General features: G+C 50.5%; 3 protein-coding genes across 6 annotated transcripts; 1 reads left to right on the forward strand and 2 right to left on the reverse strand.

Annotated features, from left to right (window-relative positions):
- Positions 1-1813: 1813 nt before the first annotated feature.
- On the reverse strand, positions 1814-3661 carry PRRT1B (proline rich transmembrane protein 1B). Its single transcript, XM_027649997.1, has 4 exons — positions 3627-3661; positions 3004-3421; positions 2666-2842; positions 1814-2570 (listed from the first exon to the last, which is right to left on the reverse strand). Exons 2-4 carry the CDS (start codon positions 3406-3408, stop codon positions 2412-2414), a joined length of 741 nt encoding a protein of 246 aa, XP_027505798.1. The 5' UTR covers positions 3409-3421; positions 3627-3661; the 3' UTR covers positions 1814-2411.
- An 839-nt stretch (positions 3662-4500) lies between these two features.
- On the forward strand, positions 4501-9183 carry UCK1 (uridine-cytidine kinase 1). Its single transcript, XM_027649996.1, has 7 exons — positions 4501-4611; positions 4784-4943; positions 5680-5776; positions 5900-6042; positions 6138-6232; positions 7340-7388; positions 7691-9183. Exons 1-7 carry the CDS (start codon positions 4525-4527, stop codon positions 7876-7878), a joined length of 819 nt encoding a protein of 272 aa, XP_027505797.1. The 5' UTR covers positions 4501-4524; the 3' UTR covers positions 7879-9183.
- Positions 9174-23627, reverse strand: POMT1 (protein O-mannosyltransferase 1). 4 transcript variants are annotated; one of them, XM_027649991.1, is made up of 21 exons: positions 23577-23627; positions 22547-22670; positions 21795-21938; positions 21027-21133; positions 20377-20427; positions 19902-20048; positions 18815-18926; positions 18306-18371; positions 18085-18178; positions 17482-17637; positions 16741-16871; positions 16441-16536; positions 15011-15103; positions 13938-14034; positions 13754-13846; positions 13131-13251; positions 12776-12873; positions 12213-12326; positions 11608-11734; positions 11348-11525; positions 9174-11116 (listed from the first exon to the last, which is right to left on the reverse strand). In XM_027649991.1, exons 3-21 carry the CDS (start codon positions 21914-21916, stop codon positions 10942-10944), a joined length of 2178 nt encoding a protein of 725 aa, XP_027505792.1. In that variant the 5' UTR covers positions 21917-21938; positions 22547-22670; positions 23577-23627; the 3' UTR covers positions 9174-10941. The 4 variants fall into 4 exon arrangements, with proteins under 4 accessions (XP_027505792.1, XP_027505793.1, XP_027505796.1 ...); XM_027649992.1 differs by lacking the exon at positions 23577-23627 and adding an exon at positions 23348-23551; XM_027649995.1 differs by lacking the exon at positions 23577-23627 and adding an exon at positions 23342-23359.
- Positions 23628-23969: the final 342 nt, after the last annotated feature.

Genomic DNA, 23969 nt, shown 5'->3' on the forward strand with positions numbered 1-23969 from the left:
TGGGGCAACCCTGGCTGTGTGTATAGACTGGGGAATGAGATGCTGGAAAGCAGCTGTGGGAAGAGACCTGGCAAGTTGAATATGAGTCAGCAGTGCCCTGGCAACCAGGAGGGCCAGCTGTGTCCTGGGGGCATCAGGCCCAGCATCACCAGCTGGGCCAGGGAGGGGATTGTCCCACTCTGCTCTGACCTGGGGCGACCTCACCTTGGATATTGTGTGCAGTTTTGGGCACCACAATGTAAAAAAAGACATTAAGCTATTAGAGAGTGTCCAGAGGAGGCTACGAGGATGGTGAAGGGTCTGGAAGGGAAGTGTTATGAGGAGCAGCTGAGGGCACTTGGTCTGTTCAGCCTGGAGGAGACTGAGGGGAGGCCTCATTGTGGTCTTCAACATCCTCATGAGGGGCAGCAGAGGGGCAGACACTGATCTCTTCACTCTCGTGACCAGTGACATGAGTGGGGATGGGAGGTCTGAGTGGCCACAGCACCTCATCCAGAGTGATGGGGCTGAGCCCCTCAGCTTTCCTCCCCACCAGCTTTCCTTCCCCAGCTTTTCTTCCCTCTTCTCCCCTTTGCTCTGCCATCATCTCCAGCTGAGCAGAGTGTCCCAACCCCAGGCTTGCAGGGCTGGAGGGACCTTAAAGGAGGGTCCCCTGCCTGGAGCAGCTTGAGGTTTGCTGAGCAGAGACCCCCCCTCTCTCCAGGGGCAGCCCCCAGGCAGCAGAAGCCCACAACTGGCTTCTGCAAGACTGGCCAGGAGTGAGTTCCCATGTCTTGCAGGCAGCATTCTTGAGGCCATCACCTCTTTTTGGAGAGAGGGAAGAGTCTGAGTCCCCTCTCCACATGGGGCAGGGAGCGGGGAGAAGCGATGCCCCCAGTCACCAGCCCCCTGCCCCACTCCCAGGCATCTCCCCCCAAACAGTTCTGTTGTATTATAGATTTACCACTAACCCCATCCCCCTGGTGGCATCTTCCTCCGGAACATTTCAGATCTGTAACTTTTATATTAAAGACAAATAAAACACCAATAACGAGCCCGCCTGATGATCCTGTTTACAGTGCATGCACAGTCTGTGGATTAAAGTGACAATCGAATCCGCCTCTGGCACTGGTGTGGCCTCATGTTTTCTCAAGTGCCCCTCGTGGTTTTCCTCTGCCCATGGCTCTTCTTCCCTTTATTTTTCCACTGTAAACCTCTTCCTTCCCTCTGCTGAGATGGTCTTGCCCCAGTACAAGCCCTACACTTGGGAGGGGACATCTACTACCGTCACCTTCCTCTGGGCACTGGTGCTCCCTGTGTTGGGGGTTCTGGCCCCCAAACCCCGCGCTGGCCGGCGCGTGCCCAGCCCGTGCAGCGGCCCCGTGCCGGCAGCCAAGGGCTATAAATAACCCCTAAATAACCCCTGCAGCAGCCGGGGCGGCTGAGCTGCTCCTGCACTATTTTCAGTCCTGAACAGGGTTCAAAATTCCTCTGGAAATAATTGTCACGGGCCAGCTCAGGAGGAGAATGCCCAGACACTGACTGAGCCCTGCGCGACCGTGGGGCCGTGTTCCACGGGCCGGGCAGAGCAGGAGGGAGCTGTGGGGTGTCAGCAGCTCATCCCCCCCCTGCAGCTGCTCAGAGGGGCACCCCCAGGCCTGGGGCCATGTGGACTCCCTGAGGGTCTGGAACCCTGGCACCCACCTGCTTTTGGGAAAGCCTCAATTTCACTGATTACAGGAGACCTTACCGTGAATGTTGTGGTGGACAAAGGCCATGGCAAAGGGGAGATTTGGGAGAGGGAAGGTCCTTGGTGTGCAGAGAAAACAGAAGCTTTGGCTACAGCTGTATTTTATTTCAGCCTTGAAGCAGCAAGGAGGTGGCGATACCGTGTCTGTGTCTGTGTATGTGTGTGCAAAATTACTGGAGAAGTTGCATATGAGAGTTTGTATCTTGCCACATTATTAATGACTGGTGAGGGCTTCCCATACACCTGGGTCTCTCTGTTACACCTCAGCCATTAGCTCTGTCTCCAGCCCCAGTTCTACAGATGCTCCCTGTGCTCCAGAGTCACATTTAGCAGCTCCAAGTGACAGCCCATGGTAATGGGATTCAGCATCCCACAGCAGAGCCTGATCCCGTACATGGTGCCACTGCTCCAACATGAGTCCTTGCCCAGACCTGACTCTGGCATCACTTCAGTCTGGGTTCCTCAGCAGGGCTGAGGGAGTGGGCGAAGGCCCACGTGGCTCTGGAGCAACTCCTTGCCCTGCCAGGAAGGACAGAGCTGCCCCTCTGCCCAGATAACACTTTGTGGTCACCTGTTTCCCAGGACAGCCCCAGCAGGGCTGTGGCCACTTCACCTGTCCGTGCTCCCCAGGGCCATGGTGAGCTGCAAGGAGCCCCTGGCACACACACCATGGCTCTGGGGCTCAGGGTCCCCGATGCCTGTACAGGGTTGCCAGGACACAGATGACCCAAGTGACGGAGACAAACAACCCGAAGAGGAGGCTGAAGAGGATGAGGCACCAGGCCTTTCTGGATGCTGAGAACGCCTGGTCTATGTCCCCACGCCTGATCGCAGCCCGGGTCTGGTGCAAGGGGGAGAAGGGGAGGGGTTAGAAGAGACCCGCAGCACCCAGAGAGGCGGGGGGAGGATGTTTGAGATTGCCAGGTGGGTCCTTACCTCATGAGAGTAGATGAGGGCCATGACCCCAGTCAGCATGCAGCAGCAGACGGTCACCAGCACTGCCTCCACCAGGTAGTCCCTGGGCAGGTCCTGCCTGTAGCCGGCAGGCAATGGCCCCATGCTCGGCTGCCCGGTGTACTGCCCGGTGTACTGCCCGGTGTACTGCCCGGTGTACTGCAGCACGGTAGGGGAGCAGTTAGAGCTGCAAACCCCTGAGTGTGCTGCTCAAGCATCACTTGGGGCACCGCATGTAACCCCATAAACCCAGGAGGGGAGGTAAGGGGTGAACTCACTGCAGAGCAAGACAGAGCACATCAGGGAGGGGGGATACTTACGATGTTGTAGGGCAGGGCCCCAGGCGGGATGGTCTGGGGAGGGAAAGGTCGCGCTCTCTGCCCTGGACTCGGCTGGTAGAAGATGGGCTCCTGCTGGGAGGGCGGGCACGGCGGGCAGTCGAAGCGAACTCTCTTGCGGGCCGGGGACGGGGGCGAGGGCGAGTAGGGCGGCGGGTCCCCCTCGACGGCCGCGTTGGTGGCCGCCTCCACGGGCGTGTCCCCACGGCCCGCGGGGGGGTCCCGGGGGGTGTCAGAGCTGGGCGGCTCCTCGGCGGCCCCCTGCTCCCCCTGCTCCGCTCCTGGGGCCTTGGGAGCGGGGTCGGGGAGTCGAGGGTCGGGGTCGGGGGGTCGGGGGTCGGGGCCGGGGCCCGGGCCCTGCGGCCCGGCTGGCGGGTCACCTTCCATCCCGCGGAGACGCCTGCGGGGACGGGGAGGTTGTGACGGGACAGCCCACCCACCCCAGTGGTCACCCCAAGTGCGGGGCTGGGGCTGCCGAGGGTGAGACCCCTTTGTGCCAGCCCCGGGCCGCCGCGGGAGCCCCGAGCCCCCACTGCCCGTCCCCTGCACCGCCCCGATGTCCCACCCCCGTCCCCACTCACGGCGGTGCCCGGGGGGGTCCCCACCTGCCGCCGCTCGGGGCCCGGACCCCGCAACGGCCCCCGGACCCCGCGACGGCCCCGCCGCGGCCCGCGGGTCCCGCGTGGCCCCAACGGGCGGCGGGAGCGCAGCGCCGGGGCCGGGCCGGTTAATCATTGACCACCTGTTTACCCGGGGCCCAGCGCGGGCGGGGCCGCCCCCAGACTGGCCCTAAGCCCCGGCCCGGGGACCCCCAGATGGAGACCCCCGGGCTGGGACCGCGGGGAGGCGTCCGTGCTGCCCCGGGGAGGGTGTCTGGGGTCCATCGCGGTGCCGCAGCCGATGGAGCCGGCGCTGGGCGCAGGGAGCAGTCAACCGAGCTACACAGCGATTTTTACATGTATAAACATATGATTTGGTTTTATTTTAAAATTTTATATTTTATATTTACACGTAGAACGTGCCGCCTGCGTGTTCCGGTTGTGTCTATTTATCTACAAAATGTATATAAAAATGCATATATTTTATCTACAGCTATTAATACTTGACATGTGTGTGTACGTACCTATATCACAGTACGTGTGTGCGCACACACTGCACACGTCTTATCCCTACGTTACACACCCTCGTGTCTCTGTGTTGTACCTTCAGGTGCTTCTTCACACGCACAGTTCCCACGTACCTGTTCCTTACGTGTGCACTCGGGAACCGGTGTAAGCACAGACACCGACACACAGACAGACACACACACAGTGTGCCGGGATACGGCAGCGCTGTTTGCAACGAGGCGGAGCTGCCTGTCCCTCTGTCCGCCCGTGCCCGCGGCTGAGAACGGACGCGCTCAGCGCACATGGCCACGCCCCATCGACCACGCCCCTAGAAAGCCACGCCCCCTGAGGGTCACGCCCCGCCCCCCGCCCCGCCCCTCACGGTGCCCGTCCCGCCATGGCCTCCGCCGGCGGCCCCGACCCGGAGCGGCCGCACCCGAAGCCCTTCCTCATCGGCGTCAGCGGCGGCACCGCCAGCGGAAAGGTGAGACCCGCCGCGTTCGGGGTCTGTCGGGGCTGAGCTCCTCTCCCCGGGCGCCCCGCGGACCGCGGGCGCTGCGCGGCGCCCGCCCGGGCATCGCCGGTGCCGCTTCCCCCCCCCCCGCAGGAGGGGCTGGGCTGGGCCCGGGCCCCGGCTGAGCCCCCGTCCCGCTCAGTCCACAGTGTGCGAGAAGATCATGGAGCTGCTGGGGCAGAACGAGGTGGAGCAGCGGCAGCGGAAGGTGCTGATCCTGAGCCAGGACAGCTTCTACAAGGTGCTGACGGCCGAGCAGCAGGCCAAGGCGCTCAAGGGGCAGTACAACTTCGACCACCCGGGTGAGCCCCGCGCCGTGCCCCCGGAGCAGGGTGTGCTTGGAGCACGGCAAGGGCCTGTCGGAAATGGGAAGTGCTGGAGAGCAGAAATGCTCTCTCCCCCCCCCACCCACCAAAACATCCGTTCGTCCTTCCCTCGTGCCCGTTGTTACTGACGGCTGGCGCTGCCCTCCTGCAGCCATGGAGAGCTGCGGAGCATCCCGGCCTGCTCCCGGCTCCGGAGAGGCTCTGTAATGCACCACATCATTCCCCAAATCCTTTCCTTATGCTTCTTGTCTGCACAAACAGCTGCTCCCCGGCCCGGGGGAGGATTGCAGGCGGGACAGGGATCTGCCCTTGGCTGCAGTCTGGAGCTGCTGTGGGTGCACAGGGGCGGGTACTGAAACCATTAAGAATGCCTGAGGTTTTCCAACTGGCTCTTGACTAACAGAGTTGCAGGAAACTATACAATTACCGAGTGGTTTGGTGAAACCAACTTCACCTTTGGGTTCTTAATTTTATTGTGCTGTAGTTGCTTATAAACAGCAAATTGCCTCTTCCCTATCTCTGTAACCAAGTACAGCAATTGTCGCTCAGACAGGGAATGTCGGCTGCCAGTAGGGAAGAATAAGCCATAAGTTCTTTTTTTCCTGGTGAAACACTGGGCAAAGAGATTTTCCTTTGGGTCTGGAAAAATCTGGGCTGAACATTTGATACAGCAGCATCTCACACTCCTCCTCTTCGAACCTTCCTCTCACAGATGCTTTCGATAACGATTTGATGCATTCAACCCTGAAAAATATTGTCGAGGGCAAAACAGTTGAGGTACCAACGTACGACTTCGTGACACATTCTCGGTAGGTTCTGGTTTTGTGTCAAGCCTCAGGTGGTGTCTGTGGGTGTCCCAGCCTGGGGATGGGTCTCTTGGTGCTGATGTGACACCCATTTAACAGTGTGCTGTGGGTGTTTTCTCCTGTCAGGCTGGCAGAGACCACGGTGGTCTATCCTGCTGACGTCGTCCTCTTTGAGGGGATCCTGGTTTTCTACAATCAGGACATTCGGGACATGTTCCACCTCCGCCTCTTTGTGGACACGGACTCGGATGTGCGGCTGTCCCGCCGAGGTAACGGCTCCGCCGGCACGGGCAGAACCAGCTCGTGCTCCTTATCCATCCTCAGCCATGTGGCAACACTCAGGGGTTTTATCTCCCCATCCCAGTTCTGCGAGATATGAAACGTGGGAGGGACCTTGAGCAGATCCTCACCCAGTACACCACCTTTGTCAAGCCTGCCTTTGAGGAGTTCTGCTTACCGGTAGGGAATGTTTCACTAATTTGATTTATGGGGCTTTTTCTGGGCACTGGGGAGAGGAGCAGGGTCATCTGGGGATTAACTGCACTGTAGACACAGCAGTGTGGACTCTTGGTATTTTGGTATTTGTATTTCACAAATCCCACGCTCTCCCCTCTACCTCATGTCTTCAACCATTCCCAGCTGGTTGTTAAGGAACTGAAATGGTCCCTTCTGCTGGCGAAGCACCATGGAAATGCCTCCAGCACATTTCCTCACTGCTGGCTGCTGGGGCTATTTTAGCATGGGCCCCTCTGACTGAAACACTCCCACTCTCCGTTTATTCTTAAGACTTGTAGGAAGAAAAAAGAGCTTGGTTTCCAGCAGCCTCTCTCCAAGGGAACACTGGGGAAAACCTGGGACAGACCATTCTAGCACTGTTTGCTGTACTATATAGTGCAGGGACAATTTAGGTGCTCACATAACCAAATTAATTTGTAAAAAAAACCTTTGAGAACAAAATCCTTTATGTGGATTAAATAAGCTGGAAAAGGCTAACTCAGGCTCCTCCTGCTCTAGATCAAAGGAATTCTGGGGCTGTAAAAGTACTCGTTAGAAATGCTGAATTTTGCCAGCTTTTTTCCAAGTAGTGGGGGAAGAAAAAGCAGGAGTGCTGTGGTGGTAAAGATCAGTAAAATGTTATCAGAGGCGGCAGGCAGGAATTTCACATGCACATTGGGTACCTTGGCTCTCAGCAGAGATTTAGCAATGGCTTATGAAATGCTGATTAGGACCAGCTCTTGGCAAACAGACCTTGCCTGAAGTGGTCACTATTTGAAGGCAGCTCAGAAGTGTAAAAACAAGGGCTCTACACCTGACCTGCTGCTTCCACCTGGTGATTCTTTGCAAAGGTACAGTAAGAACAATCCCTGGCCTTAAATCCAGTGCACGTTAGCCACAGTGATGTCTTAATTAATTTAGGTGTAACCATGACTGAGAGCTTTAACTTACAACCCTGGAAGAAACAGAAACCCTCCCTCTTTGCCCCAGTTTTCTGGCCTTTGGTCACTCCTTCCTAGAATGAAGCTGACTTTTCCATTAACAGCCTCCACCACTGTTCCTGTTTTTCAGACAAAGAAGTATGCAGATGTGATCATCCCCCGAGGAGTTGACAACATGGGTAAAAGGGAGTTGGGTTCTCTGATTTCCCTGGGGAGACACCCTTGGGGTTGGGAAGAGAGCGAGTGGCACGTGCTTCTAAGGAAAGGTGTTTTGCTGGAGGGCTGGAGGGGAGGGAGCTGCTCAGCCTGTGGAGGGCTGGAAAAGTGACCCGTGGAGGTCTGACCTCGCTGCAGACAGCAGGCAGAGTTTCATTTAAGGGCTTGTTAAAACTTGAGCAGAGCAGGGCTGGATGCTCCACATTTTCTAGATAACTCAGCCAGGAAAGCCTTCACGTCCCACATTTCCCATTCCTCTCTGCAGTTGCTATAAACCTCATAGTGCAGCACATTCAGGACATCCTGAACGGGGACATCTGCAAGTGGCAGCGAGGGGCGATGAACGGGCACGGCCGGACCTACAAGCGCCCGTTCCCGGAGCCCACGGAGAGCAGCAGTGTCCTGGCAGCAGGAAAACGCTCCCACCTGGAGTCCAGCAGCCGTCCACACTAACCTGGGTTTGCCTCTGGTCCAGACCAACACTGAAGACAACTTTGGGAAAGGACTTCGACAGAATGGTTGGTGAAGTGCCCTTTAAATCATCCTGGCAGTGGAGGGGATCCTGGTGTGAACCTTCTCACAGAGGGGAGAGGATGGAGTTGGCCATCGGCCCCTCTCCCCTCCAAACCCCTCCCTTTTCTCCCTAAGATGTCTGGAATTATGTTACTTGATGAACTGGTTAAAGGCAGTGCTACTTGCCTTTTTTTAATTTTTAAAATGAGATCTACTGCTGAAGACCTCCCTGAAAATTAAACACTATCAGGTGATTAGTAAGATACCCCATTTCCCTGATGATGGGCTTCCTTACCAGGAAAATTATCTGCCTCTTGGGTTTTTTTTCCTCTGTCCCTGTTAATTTTAACAAACAGGTGCAGCCCTTACTCTTCTCCACCTTGTTGGCACCTTGAGTTCTGGCCTTGCTGTGCTGCTGGCCAGCCTGTGGGGGCAGGGGGTTTGACTTGTAGGGGCATCTCTGCCCTGAGATAAGGGTGAGACAGAGACTGTCTGGGAGAAATGGGAACTTGCAGTTCACCAGGGACAGGCCCAAGAAGTTTATTGTCTCTTGATTCCTAATTTATTCCTTTCTAAGCTCCCAAGTCTAGCTACACTGTATGATTATTTTTTTGTACCCAAACAGTCACCTTTACCACAGTTACTGAATGTGTGAGCTCCAGCTGGATTGAGTTGCTCATGGAAACAGAAACCTGACCTTGTCAGTATTAGTGTCTTTTAGTGCATTTCTGTACTGCTGGTTGCAAATTCTGCTGGGCAGAATCTGTCCACTTCCAGAGATGGCTGGTGAGACCAGCAAGGGGGGAAGCTGGGAATGGCAGGACCCTCCTTCTGCTGGCACAGGCAGCTGCCTGGACATGTTGTACCCTCAGACAGGGTCAGAGCGCTTGCCTTGCACTCCAGCAGCTTAAACTCAAGAATGTCTGGTTTTCTAAAACAAGCAGACAAGAAGTATAAACAGTGACATCCCAGTTTCTGTAGTTTACCCCAGATAAGTGATTACAGTAAAGTGTCTGGAAAAAGAAAACATCTGAAATGAAGTGCTGGTTGGGCCTTTGAAATTGTCCTTGTGATACTGTTCTTGAGTCTGGACTTACAGTGTAATTTTAAGAATGAGGGTGGGAGGGAAATGTTATTAAGAGGAACTTTTTCATATTTGCTAGTTTTCTAAAACAGCATCTGGCTGTGTTGGTTGTGGGTGTCTTACTTTGCCTAATAAACAAATGAACGAACAGTGATCAAAAATGACCATTTTATATAAAAGGTAATTGTGCTACTTGGACTACATCAGCAAAAAAGGTACAGAAAGGACACTGCTGGAGGAGCTCTTGTACTCAACAGAATTGTTGCCTTTAGTTCTGTCATGACTGAAGATTTAGGAAAAAAACAAAAAGAACAAACCTAAGAAATGCAGTCTGCACTTTCATCCTGTAGTCTTTTCAACACTGGAAATGGGTGAAGGGTTGGTATCTCAGTGATCTCCTCAGCTGAGTGGTACTTCTGCAGTGCCCAGGAGAAGACAGGTCATTTCCTGACTGCTGCTGGGTGCTGTTTAGCTCAGGGTGACAGACTTAGACTATGAGCTACTGCACTGAAGCATTAGCTCTCAGGGCTGATTACAGTAGGAGCAAAATAGTCACTAAACCCTACTTTGAATGACTGTGGTGTTGGATCATACCTTCCTCTGGAGGCCAGGGGGGAGCTCAAAGCATTTGTTAGAGCCTTGAATAGCATTTGTTAGAGCTGTGAGGAACTCCACAAAGAGCCCCTGCTCTGTGGGGCTGCTGTTCTGGGCAGCTTTGTGCTGTATTAAAGGACCTGCTGCTGCAGCCACATGGAGATAAGAAATGGGATGTGGCCAAAGTACTGTAACCCTGGTTAAATAACTAGAGCCATTACAAATTCCCCACTGGGCAATCCTAGTCCTTCACCTCTGCCTTCCCCCTCCTCTGTGAATTCCTCTGCTAGAACAGGCCATGGTTTGGGTTGCAGTGTTTTTACCCTGAACCCACGTGCACAAGTTAGAGCAGGTTTCCTTCTCAGCAGGATCAGTCCTACCTTGCCCAGAGTTCCTCTTCCCGTGGGATTTGAGGTGTAACCCTGCAGCCCAGTAAATACAATACAGCCAGGGCTGGTAACAGGCCTTTAGGCTTCACATCAATGCCACAAGGCCAGAGGATTCTTCTGGCTCTGGCTGACTTCCTGGCTTGCCCAAAGCCTTGTTTTAGCTTGTTTAGCTGTAACAGTAATTTTCTAATGTCTTTTTATTTTTGCTTCTTAAAAATGATGGTTATGCCAAATGATTACACATAGATAATAGTAACAAGTCATTATTCTATGCAGAATGAACTATTTATAAATGTGGCTTAATGCTGTATTTACATAAATAGGGATGATAGCAGAGCAGTGAAAGTGGGGGCAAATAATGCATTGTTGAGGAATAGAGTCATGGGATGGTGCTGAAGGCTGCAGGGCCAGTTACTGATTGTTAAAGAATGGATAAGCTTCAGAGCGTGGAAAACCTTTTTTTTTTAGGAGTAACAAGAGAAAAATATCTGATGTGTTGGAGAGTGCCTATTTTTCATAACTTTTATCATGGAATTGTAGACCAAGGTGCTGGGAAACACATGAAATAGCCCTCTGTGAAATGCAATTAAAGAAGGAAGAAACCACCACTGTCAGAAAGAGGAAGAAGAAATTGTTGCAGCATGTTCTTCCCAGCAAAGGAGCCTGGGATGCCGTTGCCTGAAGTCAGCAACCTTCAGGCCCTGAGGGGCAGTGGAAGGGTGAATGTAACAGGGGCAGAAACTGGGAATTGTGCTCATAAATGTATTCCTGTTGAGAGCTTTTCTGTAACAGTGCTCTTTTCTTTTCCTGTAATCGTTAGATCTGGACTACTATCAATTACTTGATCCGACTGTTAAGATTTCAGTTATACTAACAATAAATCCTTGGCTTTGCACAAAAGGTGTTTCCTTTTGGCTGTAACACGATTTGTAGTGGTCACTGTTTTCGGATGAGGATGTTCCAGCTGTCCTTCCAGCGCAAGTCCTTGAGTTCCGTCACGGACAGCGCGGGCTGCCCGTAGGTCACGGGGCTGAAGGTGCAGTAGACAAAGTACACTGAGGAGAACCAGGCTACAATCAGTGCACTGAACATGCTCTTGAGCAGCACAGACCTGGGATGAGAGCAGGAAAGAGCAGTCAAGTTACATCAAAGCTGGACGAACACTTCATCCAAAAGGAAGACCTACACCTGGCCTGTTTCTCTAAAGGCAAATGACAGAGTGTGGCCTCTGCTGGAAAAACCACTGCTCTCCCTGCAGCAGCTTGTCCAGGTGACAGCCCTGGAGAAAAGAACTGTGTCACTTCCCTTGTTAAAGAGAACTGTCTCTGTTAAAGCCAAATACCTGCAGAGATGATCACCGAGGTGCTGTAACACGACGGGAATCAGGAGAATCTGGAATGTGAGGGCAGGCAGGTAGTGGTACAGGAAAAGTGTTTTCTCCATCAGGAAGAAGGGCAGGTAGTTCACAACCCAGCCTCCACCACAGACACCCCCAGCTGACACCCAGAGCTGCCAGGAATCTGCAGGAGATGGGAGATGGCATCTCAGAGCAGAGCAAGCCACAACCCTCCACCTGGACACACACACGGAGTGGAATCAGACCTTCAGGGATGTCATAAATCCTCCTCCTCCGTCGGATCAAGTACCACAGGGACAGACACATGTAGACCAGAGCAGCAGCATTAGCTGAAGCCCAGGTGACAACATTCCCAAGGAGGTGGATCTGGGCCTGCAGGATAGATGATGGTCAGCCAGAAGCAGGGACATGCAGTGGTTCTTTTAAGTAAGTTTAAATATTACATACACATACTTGCTAAATTAAACCTCAGAATGTGCCTGGCTAGTAACCTGAAACAAAGCTGGCTGATAAACTTTGCTGCTTTGAGACTCTTTTGTAATGGAAGGCATTTGAAAAATGCTATTGGAGATGAACTCATCTTCTAAATTAGAATCAATAATGGAAACTATTATACTGCAGTTTACCTTTAAAAAAAAGTTCAAGAAGACATGATTTAATTAAAAGTCACTACTGTCAAAGCTGTATCTCATAAAATAAAAACCTCAAACCTCAGGGAAAATACATTAGCAGAGGAAGAGTCCTTGGCTGGAACTGCAGCCCTGCTTGGACTCCCACTCCTGGAGCTCACATGTGAACTGAAGTCTCCTTTCTCACCCGGTTCACAGTTACTTCTGCCTCTTGTACTTACCCCAGAGGTGGGGTGGAGCCAGTAGGCAATATTTGTGTCCATTGTGATCCAGTCCAGAGCAGAGGAGCTGTACTTATGTTCTGTGTCTTCATTTTTTAATGTGAGTATTTTCCACTAGAAAAAAAAAGGAAACAGAAAGCTTTCAGAATGGGAGCAACAGGTGGTTGAACAGTTCCAGATATAAGATGCTAAGTTCCTAACCTGGGAGTGGAGAAAGATTTTGCCTGTCTCACATGGATACTGATCAATACAAAGGTTTTATTTTGTCCTTATATAATGCACTTTCCATGTACCACACATTACAGTTCAGTTTCATGCAGCTTCTGGGTGCCCAACAGATTTTCCTCCCCCTTTTTTGTTACACAATCACTTGGGTATTCATTACTGAACAGCACAGGTCTCTAATGCCCTTATAAGTGCATTCTGAAATATTTTTTTTCAGTGAGGAAGCCAGACTATCAGCAAGGAATAAACAATGGATCCTTAGGCTCAGAGTCTGCAGATACGCTCAGGTTTCTACTCTGCACCAGGAGGAAAGATAAAGGGAATAACAAGACACTCACCTGCAATTCTGTGAACTTTGCCATGAAGCTGAGGTTTTTACTGATGTCCATCTGTGTGGGAGAGTGGAGTTCCACTTCCCTCTCTTTTTGCTCTTGGCCTGGAAGAAAACAGCATAGCTCAGAAATAACGACATAACGGGCAGAAAGCTAGAAAGGGAAGCACACAGGATATACTCCTGGCTCCTCACTCTCCCAGGAGCCCTTCTCCAATACATCATCCAACTGCAACAGCACTCTGAGGGAATTTGTAAGGATTCTGACATCATGACAGGGCCAACTGAACACACATACACACAGTACCACCTTCCCATCAACATGAAGTGTTCCCCAGTCACAGAAATCTGCTGAGACCTACTTTTCCCATATCTGTGCTCTTCCACATTCCACAGCATGCTCTGGTGGTAGCCTTTGGACAGCTTCTCTCCAACCACCTCCAGCTGCCGGTATCCCCACTCGGGCAGAGATGCTCCACTGAGCTGAAAGTGAAAGATGGCTGTGAACCTACAGTGCTGCCAACCTGATCTTCAGGATGGAAGTTCCCAGGCCCTGCCTGGGAGGCCAGCAAGGGATTGCTAGAAAGTGTATGTGAAGAGTCACCATGCAGTGCTGTCTCGACAAATGCTACAGCCATAAAGTCAGTGATTCTGGCAAACTCTGTGAAGAAAAAGATCCTTAACTACTCCAGCTGCTGTCACGTGCTACTCAGACTCAGCATCAAATTCTAAGCCTCAGCAGTGTACAGTGCTCAACCTCCTGAGAAGCAGGACAGCTCTGATGCTAAAAAGGGATGAAATACGACTACCTAAAACACATGCTGGTTTTTTGTCACCCTGAGCAAGTTTATTGTTTCCTTTTATTTACTTATTTGGTTATTTTTGTAGTCGTTTAGTTATTTGGGAGCAGAGAGATGAGTAGTTTGTGAGAATACAAGCACTGCATGAAACAAAAGCTGTAGCACATAAACATAAACCCACTTGCCTTTAGCACTGCAGAGGTGTTGACATGAACAAACCTCACTTCTGACAGAATTGTCTTCCACACATCTGTGTCAGACTCCCGATTTACAATCTCCTACAACAGAAAGATGGCTTTGGATTGTCATGTTGTCCCAGCTGTTTCTGCTGGAACATGATCAGCTCCTCCCCTCCCTTTGACCACTCACCACTCTCCAGAGGTTCTGTGCTGGCATGGAGATGTTATAATCAATATAGCAGGAAACTTCCTGGGAGTGGGGGCTCAGAGGGGCAGCAACATCATGCCTAGAAGACAAGTAAAATAAGATCCTCCACCACCATTTCCCAAATTCATATAAAAAGCAAAACCATATGGGATTGGTTTAGACTGGATTCAGTAATAAAGTGAAAAGTAACTCTCTTATACAGATTGCACTGTTTACTCTGAGAGAGAGAGCACTCCCCAAAACCCAGAGCTGCCAGGAACAGGCTCAGAGGAAGCCAATGCAGATGCCTGTGATGCCAGGCTGAAGAACAAGCACTGATTGATTGTGACAAACAGAGACGCTGTTCACTGGGCTTTCCAATAATGAACAAATTAGGTTTGGAAGGGACATGGCAAAACCCAAGTTCAGAGCAGCCCCCTTCCTAATCTGAGTGATATTCAAGCAGATGCCCTTTGGGAAGCAGTCAGGAGGCAATTTCATACTGCAGGCTTTCAACACAGGCAAGAATCTGTGGCAATGAGCCACAGCACACTGGATTCTCCAACACATCTTCCTAACTTCCAGAGCACATCCTTCATGCAGGAGTATGCCAACAAAATCGAGTTGTCTCTGGGTTAAGTTACACAAAATATTAAATCCCTGCACCTGCCTGGAGGGGGGGCAGTGAAGGATGAAGGCTCACAGAAGGGACTCTGTTTAGGAATCTGCAGAACTACCATGAAATGTGAACACGGGAAAAACCATCACCGGTCCCTCATAGAGAGGACCAGAAACAGTGAACAGCCACCGAGCAATTTGTGATTAAGATCAAATCCCACTGCCAAGTCAGCTGCAAAAAATAAATAAGCACAGAGCATCCTCCCTCTGGGCCACAGGGATGGCTTATGGAACTAACCACACGAGGTCCCTCCTTGCTGCACTGTCTGACTAACAGGCAGTTTATGGCACATCTGAATGCAAGGTCACTGTGCTTCACCCCCTGAAGGGTTACTCTGAGAGACAACACAGCAGAGTGAGGCAGGACTGGCAGAGCAGAGGAAGAGGAAGGGACTTACGTGTTGAGGTAGCGGGTTGTGATGCCGTGGACCAGCTGCACAATGTGTCCATGCCTGACGGGCCGGGGGGGGTTACTCACCACCAGCTGCTGCCTGGTGAAGTGACACCCAAGAGGAAATGGTTAAATTTGATATATCTTTATATATAACACAACCTTGTTGTGACCAAAGTGTCAGGTCAAGAAGCTGCAGGCAGATATTTAAGCAGGAAGATGAGAAATTAAAGCAATATATAGATTGTACCAGAATGGAAACAAAGCTCATGAAGGGAAAGGTGAGTTAAGGGCACAGTGAGTCAGAGGATCAGTAATGGGATACTGACACCGCAGGCATTAGGTCAGTGGTCTGAATCCAGGTCAGTCAGGAGTGAATTAAGGTTATTCCCATCCCACAGCTGTTTGGTGGCTTCTGTGGAACAAGTGAGTGCTTCAGTGAGTCTCACAAGTGCTGTACTACAGCTGATGTCACTTTGGCAGAATTATAAGAGAGATCAATGGCTTTCTCCACCACGCAGACCAAACTCTCATCTTCCTTCTGGACAGGGTCATGGCAAGGGGGAACACTGCAGTTCACCAAACTGCTGCCTGTATTTTGCTGTTCTATAGAAGGACTTTGCACCTGTTTGTAGGAGTCTTGAGTTTGAAGAATTTTAAGAATATATTAGGTTTCTATACTTCTGGTAGAGTCCCTACTTGAAAGGTTTGTACCATGGACAAACTTTCTCAACATAGATATGATTTATAATGACACACAGCCCTTCTACAAGGACTCTTTATATAGTTCCCAGAGCAACATAAGAAATCTACAAAAGCAACCTTTTGATCAATATGAAATTATATCACTCAAGGGCTTTTACTGGCAAAACAAGAACAAAGAGTCCTGCTCTGCACTGACAGTGACAGTGGCAAAACACTTCAGCACAAACCAGGCCTCTCAGGTACAGGTACCACTTGGAATCCCTCCCCACGTAGCAGATTCTAAGCTCATCCAACACTTTTAATACAAAGAACTACTTATTTTGCAAAAGTGATTTCTACTCTCTTCTGAGACTCATCCAAGTTTGATAAAACTCACCAAGACACTCTAATGCCATGGCTCACACACTTCAAAGAGCAGAACTCCCCTTTCATGCAAAGCACCTGAAGAATTTACACTGGTCCTGTGAGTCTTTCAAGTTTCCCTTGTGCACAGCACAGCCCACGTTCTGGCAGGAGCAGTTCAGACAGGATTTCAGAGTCCTCAATGCTTTTACCACATTGAGGAGGATCCTGCAAGGAGCTGCCTTTACCAACTCTGCAGCTGCAATCACTTACTCAGATCACACATGGCCTCTGCACCCATAAGCAGAGAAGAGTTATGTCCAAGCCAAGCTATACCTTGGTTAGGTTCTGGAAGCATGTAGCTTGCATTGAAATCTCTTACATACTCACATTCCAGGATCTTTGACAATCCACCAGTTGTTCACATCCTTGAAGGGATAGCAGGTCACCTGCTGTTGATGGGAACTCCCTCGGCCATTCTCATACCTGCACAGAGAGTTAAAAACCCCACAGAAGTGGAAGGGCACATTTCTGTGCTCACCAGCAAGACAAACCAGCACCAGATCACTGGCTCCTTCCTGCAGAGCACAGGGAATCTAAAGCATTAATGAAGCCATTGCCAGGACACAAACCACAATACTTGGACTGGCAGATGAAGCACCAGAGCACACTTTCACCCAGATTCCTCACCTGATGGGATAAGTGTTCGTGTGAGAGTGGAGCCAACACTGCATGGGCTTGCCCAGCACGTTCCGCAGGGTGATCTGAGAGCCATAGGCCACCTCTAAGGGCTGGCCCTGAGTGATCCGAGCCAGCCCACCCTGAGAAGGGTAAGGACAGGATAAGTAGAAAGAAGAAGAAACAACTCAGAGGCTGTTTAAGTTCTATTATGAGTCCCCTGTTGCTTTAACAGAGCAGACCTTAGCACAGTGCCTTCTCATTTGGTTTCATCTACAAAAGTCAAGTCTCACAACACCGTACTCAGAGGACAGTAAATACACCAATGCCTAAATGGCTGCAGGGTGTCAGGGAATATCCCTAAAGCCGTGCTGTTCTAAAGGACAGACTAAGCACTCTTCTATAGAAAATCATACTGTTATCCTGTAGTATACCGTGTCACCACTCAAGAGTTCAGTACTGTATCTACTTCTGTGGAGTTTCCTGCAAGAAGGGACAAACCTTCTGCAGAAGAGTGAAAATATTGTTCTTGGTTCACTGGGAAAACAGCTTTTCATCTGTTATTAGGATTTCAGTCATTATTGCTTCATCTTAAAGCAGTACTACAGCAGCAAAGTGGTTAAATGACATAAAAGGAACAAATATGCAGGATCAAGGGAACAGTATTGCACACCTTTCTTCTAATAGTGAACATAAGACAGCTTTCCCCTTTTTCTCCCTAATAAATCAGTTCTGTGGCCACGTTTCCTTTACCTCTAAGCTGGCTTGGAAAGCACTTGTCATGATCTGGTCGTGAGGCCCAGAGCGATAGAGCAGAGCCAAGTGGACATAGAAGAAGGACAGGTACATCACCACTGGGAGCAGGACAAGGGCCAGTCCCCGGGCTAGAAAATGGCACAGCAAGGAAACCTGGGGGAACAGGGAAAACTCACTGGTTTCATCCTCCAGATGAGAAAAATATTAAAAACAACAGTGCACTTGGCTTGTTTTGTTTGCCTTTTCTAGGTTTCCCCCACCCTCCTCATTCAGCTGTAACTTTGTGGACAACTGGATAACTTCCACTGAGGATGTGAACTGCAGCTAGCCAAAGGTATGTGAGACAGTGTAGGTTTTGAGTCACAAATCACCAAGACATGGAAGAGAGCAGAAAAGCCAGTCACACACACAAGTGTTTTTCTTAAACTTAACTCCATCTTCCCCAGCAAATAACCTGGGAACTGTTCTTTGAAAGGAGGGTTTCCCTACAAGGAATTTTAGCAGAAAACCCAGCTACAGTCAGCATTGTTATCTGTGGGCCCCTGGCTGCTTCCTGCACTGAAAAGTTACACAGTATATCCTGCATGTTGTAGTACCTACATTTGACAAGGTCTGGTCTCCTATCATGTGCCAGAAGTGCAGCCCTGCAATGGCCAAGAGCAGCATATAGGTAAACAGGCCCATGTATTTCACTCTGAGAAGAAAGTGCATAAAAAATGAACAAGGTTAAAACCTACACAACTACCTAATATAAGATATAAATATTCAAACTTTCCCTTGAACAGGAGGCAATAAAGTCCAAGTAAGACACCATCACTTACCCAACTGCACATGAACAGGCTACTCCAGTCAGCATGAGCCAAAACCACCACCTTCCAGAGAAGGATCTTAAAGATAAATGTACTAAATCACTTGCTGAGTTTGCTTTAAAGATAATTTTACTACACTAAATATTACTTTATCCTCTGCAAGGATCAGAGAACAAAAAAGACAAGTATCTCTAAATTCAATGCATGTAAACAGTAATAAAGGAGCATTAAGTGACCTGTTATCTTTAGTGTTACCTTCCAATAAAAATATGGGTGGGCAAAGAAGTGCTCCCAAGGGATTTTACTTCTATTGTAAAATAAAAAAAAAAAGACAACCTTGCTAACAGTTAAAACAGTCTTTAATGCTGCTGCAAAACCTTCTGGAGCAGCAAAAGCATTGGGTTTTACAGACAGATGAAGTCAACTACAAAGTGATGAAATGATTTATAGAAAAAAACCCCACAGTCTGCGACCAAAAAAGTCACCACAAGAATATCCAAAAGGATGGGAGACAGCTTTACCTGTGCCTCTGCAAATTGTAGAACTTCAGGTAGGACAAAACTGCAAGTAGGATAAAAAAAATCAATATTGATTCCAGGAGCATGAACCTTGACTGAGTGATCAGAGAGTTCTCTGTGGGAAAAGAGAGATAGACACAAAATTAGAGAAATTTATCTACAGGCAAATGCTACCTCAGACAATTGCACTGTTATCCAACAGAAGGACCTGCCCTCCAGGGACAGCCAATTCCTGCTGGCTGTAGTGGGGAGGTGCTGGGTTTATAAGGGACTAAAACCTTCCAGCAGGAGCAAAGCATACAGCCATAACTGTCTCCAAGACAAAGAGGTGAGCAAGCAGTAAACTCTGGCAGGAGGCAGATAAAGCTGCTGTGCTTCCTACAAAGGCAAAGAAAATCAATGCTGGTAAATGCAGAGAGGTGCTTCTCAAGGCAGTCAGGGCAGTGAGTCCAGCAGGCAATGAGCACAACAACAAATCTGCAAGACAGGGAGCTGCAAGGAGCCAGAATCAGAGCAGTCAGTAGCTAGGAGAGGTTTCTCTTATCAGGCTGCTAAAGGGCTGCTGAGAGGCTCTTGCCCTTTCAGGCAGCTGCCAACAGCCCCTCAGAGAAACAAAATGAACTGAGCTGAACACACCAGAACAGAGTCAAACCACAGTGCTAAGGACACAGGCTGGTTTGCTGCAGTTTGCAGATGAAGAAATTAGATGAGCTCTGACTGAGAGCAGGGTTGTCCTGCTGTTAAAAACCAATATGTTGCAACTCATCCTGTAAACCACTGAGGGAGGGAGTACAGGCCTCCTTGGATACAAGAAATGTGGTTTTCTGTGAGGCTGTTAAGGCTGCTCACTTTGCTTAGTACTGAAGTGAACTTGTATAAAGCCCAGAAGGGCAGCCTGCTGCAGAGCTGTGAGGATACAGAGGGCCAGGGAGCTCAGCACAGGCCAGACATGAATGTGGGCTCCAATATGTTGTCAGTGTTCTGTGGGGAGGAGATACTCCTCCAGCCTTCTGTGCACCCTAAAAATCCCTGAGGGGAAAAGGGACTCATCCCCACGTATGAAGAATGGGTCTCAGTGGAATAATCTTACCTAAGAGGATCAGAAGAGCAGCTCCAAGTGCAGCACAGTGGGAGAAGTGCAGTTCCACCAGGATCTGGTAGGCTAAAGGCACACAGAGAGCACCAGCCAGGGCTGGCAGGAGCCGCAGGGACCACACAGGAACGTTCATGGTGTATTCTGGAACAGGAGACAACAGCAATGACCGACTGGAAACTTAACTGCAGAGAGCACAGACCACTACAGAACTCCTTAATTGTTGAATCTAACGCTGACTTGTGCTAATTTATTGTCCACCTTGTACTGCTTAAGCTGTTTTAGCTGAATTTAAAAAATCTGGAATCACAGTGCCTTGTATTTCTGTTTGAGACCTGCAGAAGACTTATTGAAAAGGAGAAGGGAAGGTGTCAGGTAAAGTGTTATTTTCACTAGTCAGGCAAAAGGAATATGTCAGCCTCTGAAATTCAGCTTTTCTCAAAAGAATGAGTCAGTTAAAAACAGCTCTTACCAGCTCCAATCCTGTTCCATAAGAAGTTTCCATCAAATCCTCCTAAGTAACCTACAACATAAGCAACAATTCAGAACTTCCAGTCTCAAAACAAGTACAAAAACTGCTGCTAAATTGGGAACCATTTCCCAAACACACAGCTTTTCCAGGCATGAGGGCCCCCTTTCCCAAAAGGGTCCTCTTTGACAGTGATCTGCCTGCAGCAGTGCTTGAGAATGTGCAGAGGCACAAAGAATATAAATTGGGAACGACAGATTCTCAGTGACAAAGTCAGATGTATATTTAATCTCCCCGTCCCATACAGACACTTTCATGTTGTGCATATCTCAGCTACAGAAAGGAACTCAGGCCTGAGAGTCTGTTGGTTGTCTATGTCTTGTCACCAGCAGTTCTCATCTCACCCTTCACTTTATCCAAAGGATTGGATAATAGTGAGGTAATGGATACATGGATCCATCACCTCCACTCTACTCATACAACAGCCTCCTAACAGTACAAAATAAAAGAAAACCCACTTCTCTCCACATCAAAATCTCACATCTGCCTTGTGCTTTTCCCCAGTAACTGGATCTGACAACTCATTTTTAACCAGCACTTCTGTCTCCCACAGCAACAGGCAACAGGCACTTCCCAGTTCCAGGAGACCCCACCTCCCAAGGCCAGCAGCATGTGGCCAAAAGGTGGGCCACTGTCATCCACAAAGAAGATCCTCTTCATGTAGAGCGACACAAATTGGCCATAATAAACTTCATCAAAACTGAAACACAAAAGGCAGAAATATGTCAAATCTAACTGGAATTATCCTGCAGGGACAATAGGAAAGCAAATACTGACTTGTTGGCAGAAAGTTAACGAAGCACTGAGGTTTTGCACCTTTACCTTCCCCTTGGGAAGTTGTATTAGGGAAACACTATCACTGTATTGGGATTGTTCATCCTGGAAAAGAGAAGGGACAGGGGTGGTCTAATTGTGGTCTCCCAGTACCTGAAGAGAGACTACAGGAAAGATGGAGAGAGACTACAAGGGCCTGGAGTGACAGGACAAGGGGGAATGGCTTCACACTGACAGGGAGTAGCTTTAGATTAGATATTGGGAAGAAATTCTTCCCTGTGAAGGTGGTGAGGCCCTGGCACAGGTTGCCCAGAGAAGCTGTGGCTGCCCCATCCCTGGAAGTGTCCAAGGCCAGGTTGGATGGGGCTTGGAGCAACCTGGGCTAGTGGAAGGTGTCCCTGCCCATGGCAGGGGGTTGGAATGAGACGAGCTTTAAGGTCCCTTCCCACCCAAACCATTCCATGATTCTGTGATTTACAGAGGCTGACATCAGTCAAGCTCTGCTCTTCTGCTCCTGCATTCTTACTCATAAAGGTTTAAAAAACAAGCCTGTGTCAATCAAGCAGAAAATAAACTCTTCTACTCACACCACAGCCCGTGGATAACAGAGGCCCCAAAGGCGAGTTACTAATCCCATCACAGTCAGGGCCACGAGGTTCACATTGATCTCTGCAGTGACCACAACAGGCTCCTTCAGAAACCCCAACATCCTGTCAAAGGTGTGTCCAAACCTTGGAGCAGAAGAGAAGAGCAGCATCACCCTTTGGCTCACAGTGAGCTGAACATCACTTAACAGAAAGCATCACTCCAATTTCTGCTACAAGTAGCTCATGGTAACTCATTTCCCAAAGTTCTCTTGCTCTCCAAATTCATGTGTTTCTGTTGGATCTGCAGGAGTAACTGCAAAAATCAAATTACTAAACTGACACATTTTTCATCTCCCCTGCTTCTGCCTGCAGTCCTAAGCTGGAAACCTTGCTTATTCTTCCACTGGTTCTGCAGGAACACAACAGCTTAATTCCAGCCTATATTCTACTTTGTACAAAGCAAAGCTCCCAGCCCAAATTCTGATGTTAGTGATGGACAAACCAGGTGCTCAGGCACCAGGTGAGCTCAGTACCTGAGCTTTTTAGAGCTCAGGTAGCTTTAAAAAATAGTTATTTCCTTGCAAACAGAGATATTTCTTTGCAGGTGGGGAAGGGGACAGGCAGAACCCACGAACACCCTCTGCTTTAAAAAGCTGCTTACTGGAGCACAGATGTAGGTGCTGTAGGAAGCAGAACTGCTGAAAGCTAGGTCAGAAAATAGCAGGGAATCAGTGCTGTGTCTCCTCACTCACCTCAACAAAACTGAAAGTTACCAGAACAAATCCATCTGCGTGGCTTTGATCAGGGCAGAACAAAGTGAGATGTGAGCACATCACCACCCTCCAGAGCGGTGCCACTGGCCTGGTTTCTCTCTGCCTATCAAACACAGAGAACGCACTTTTTCAGGGGCCCCTTGGCAGAGTTTTGCTCCCACCTGTTCTCTGTCACCGCCTCACACATTCCCCGAGAGCACACGATGGCCAGGACTGTGCTGATCCCTGCGGCACAGGCTGGCCCTGGCCCCGGGACAGATGTGCAGCACCACCTCGTGCTCCTCCTCAGGGCACCACCAGCCCCTCTACCAGGCTCCGCACCCCCTTTTGAGGGGGGAGCAGCACCACTGACCCCCCAGCCCAGCCTTGTCTCCCCTCAGGAGCTCCCGGGGGGCAGCAGGACTGACCCCACACCTCACCCTTAGAGGGTCACCAGGACCCACCACCCAGGCTGTGCCCAGCCCTGGACCCCTCCTGGAGCGTTTCTAGGGGCAGAGGACCCGCTACCAGGCCTCCCACCCTGCGGGGGCATCACCCATCCCCCGTTCCGAGCCGGAGCGGGGGACAGAGGAGGCACGAACCCCCCTCCCAGGCCCTGACGTGAGGGGGCCGCGGGACCAGCGGCACCGCAGTGCCGGGACAGGGATCGGGATCACCATCCAGGATTAGGACCAGGATCGGGATCAGGCCAGGGACCGGGATCAGGAATGAGACCAGGACGAGGACCAGGACTGGGACTAGGACCAAAATCGGGACCGGGACCAGGGCATGGACCTGGACCAGGACCGGGACGGGGATGAGAACCAGGACCGGGATCGGGACGAGAACGTGGACTTGGACTAAGACCAAGACCAGGACGAGGACCGGGAAGACGACAGGGACCGGGACTAGGACTGGGATCGGGACTGGGATCAGTACCAGGACCGGGACAATCCCCCCAATCCCTCAGGGCCCCCCTCGCGCCGGGGGGCGTGGCCACCCCGTGCGCTGCGCTCCTCCCACCCCCTACCTGGCGGCGCCGGACGTGACGTCGAACTCACGTGACACCCTCGGGGGCGGGGCCAAGGGAAGACCCGGATGGGTTGCCATGGCAACACCCCGCCTGTGGTGGCCCGGCCCAGGGCCCGCCATGGCGGGGTCCCAAGAGCCGTGACCCCCCCCGTCCCTGCACTGGGACACCAGTGCTGTGGCCACCTCCATTCATTCAAGCTAAAAACCCCCAAGTATCTACCAGAATCAATTAAGTTGGAATTGAGTCCAACGTATGATCCAACAGCACCTTGTCAACTAGACCAGAGCACTCAGTGCCACGTCCGGGTGTTCCCTTAACACCCTCAGCGATGGTGGTTCCACCCTGTCCCTGAGCAGCCCATCCCACTGTCCAATCACCCTTTCTGTGAAG

This window comes from Corapipo altera, unplaced genomic scaffold, assembly GCF_003945725.1.
Source record: "Corapipo altera isolate COAL_440 unplaced genomic scaffold, ASM394572v1 268, whole genome shotgun sequence".
Classification (NCBI taxonomy): Eukaryota; Metazoa; Chordata; class Aves; order Passeriformes; family Pipridae; genus Corapipo; species Corapipo altera.

Bases quoted from the DNA above. Each gene is read 5' to 3' on its own strand.
- PRRT1B (XM_027649997.1), bottom strand. From the start codon at position 3,408: ATGGAAGGTGACCCGCCAGCCGGGCCGCAGGGCCCGGGCCCCGGCCCC. The intron at 2,843-3,003 runs GTAAGTATCCCC...ACCGTGCTGCAG, and splicing joins GGGCCCTGCCCTACAACATC to TACACCGGGCAGTACACCGG. The intron at 2,571-2,665 runs GTAAGGACCCAC...CCCTTGCACCAG, and splicing joins CCCTCATCTACTCTCATGAG to ACCCGGGCTGCGATCAGGCG.
- UCK1 (XM_027649996.1), top strand. From the start codon at position 4,525: ATGGCCTCCGCCGGCGGCCCCGACCCGGAGCGGCCGCACCCGAAGCCC. The intron at 5,777-5,899 runs GTAGGTTCTGGT...TTCTCCTGTCAG, and splicing joins GACTTCGTGACACATTCTCG to GCTGGCAGAGACCACGGTGG. The intron at 6,043-6,137 runs GTAACGGCTCCG...TCCCCATCCCAG, and splicing joins TGTGCGGCTGTCCCGCCGAG to TTCTGCGAGATATGAAACGT.
- POMT1 (XM_027649991.1), bottom strand. From the start codon at position 21,916: ATGTTGGGGTTTCTGAAGGAGCCTGTTGTGGTCACTGCAGAGATCAAT. The intron at 16,872-17,481 runs GTAAAGGAAACG...TACCCTTCTCAG, and splicing joins CTTTCCAAGCCAGCTTAGAG to GGTGGGCTGGCTCGGATCAC. The intron at 15,104-16,440 runs GTGAGTATGTAA...TCACTTCACCAG, and splicing joins ATTGTCAAAGATCCTGGAAT to GCAGCAGCTGGTGGTGAGTA.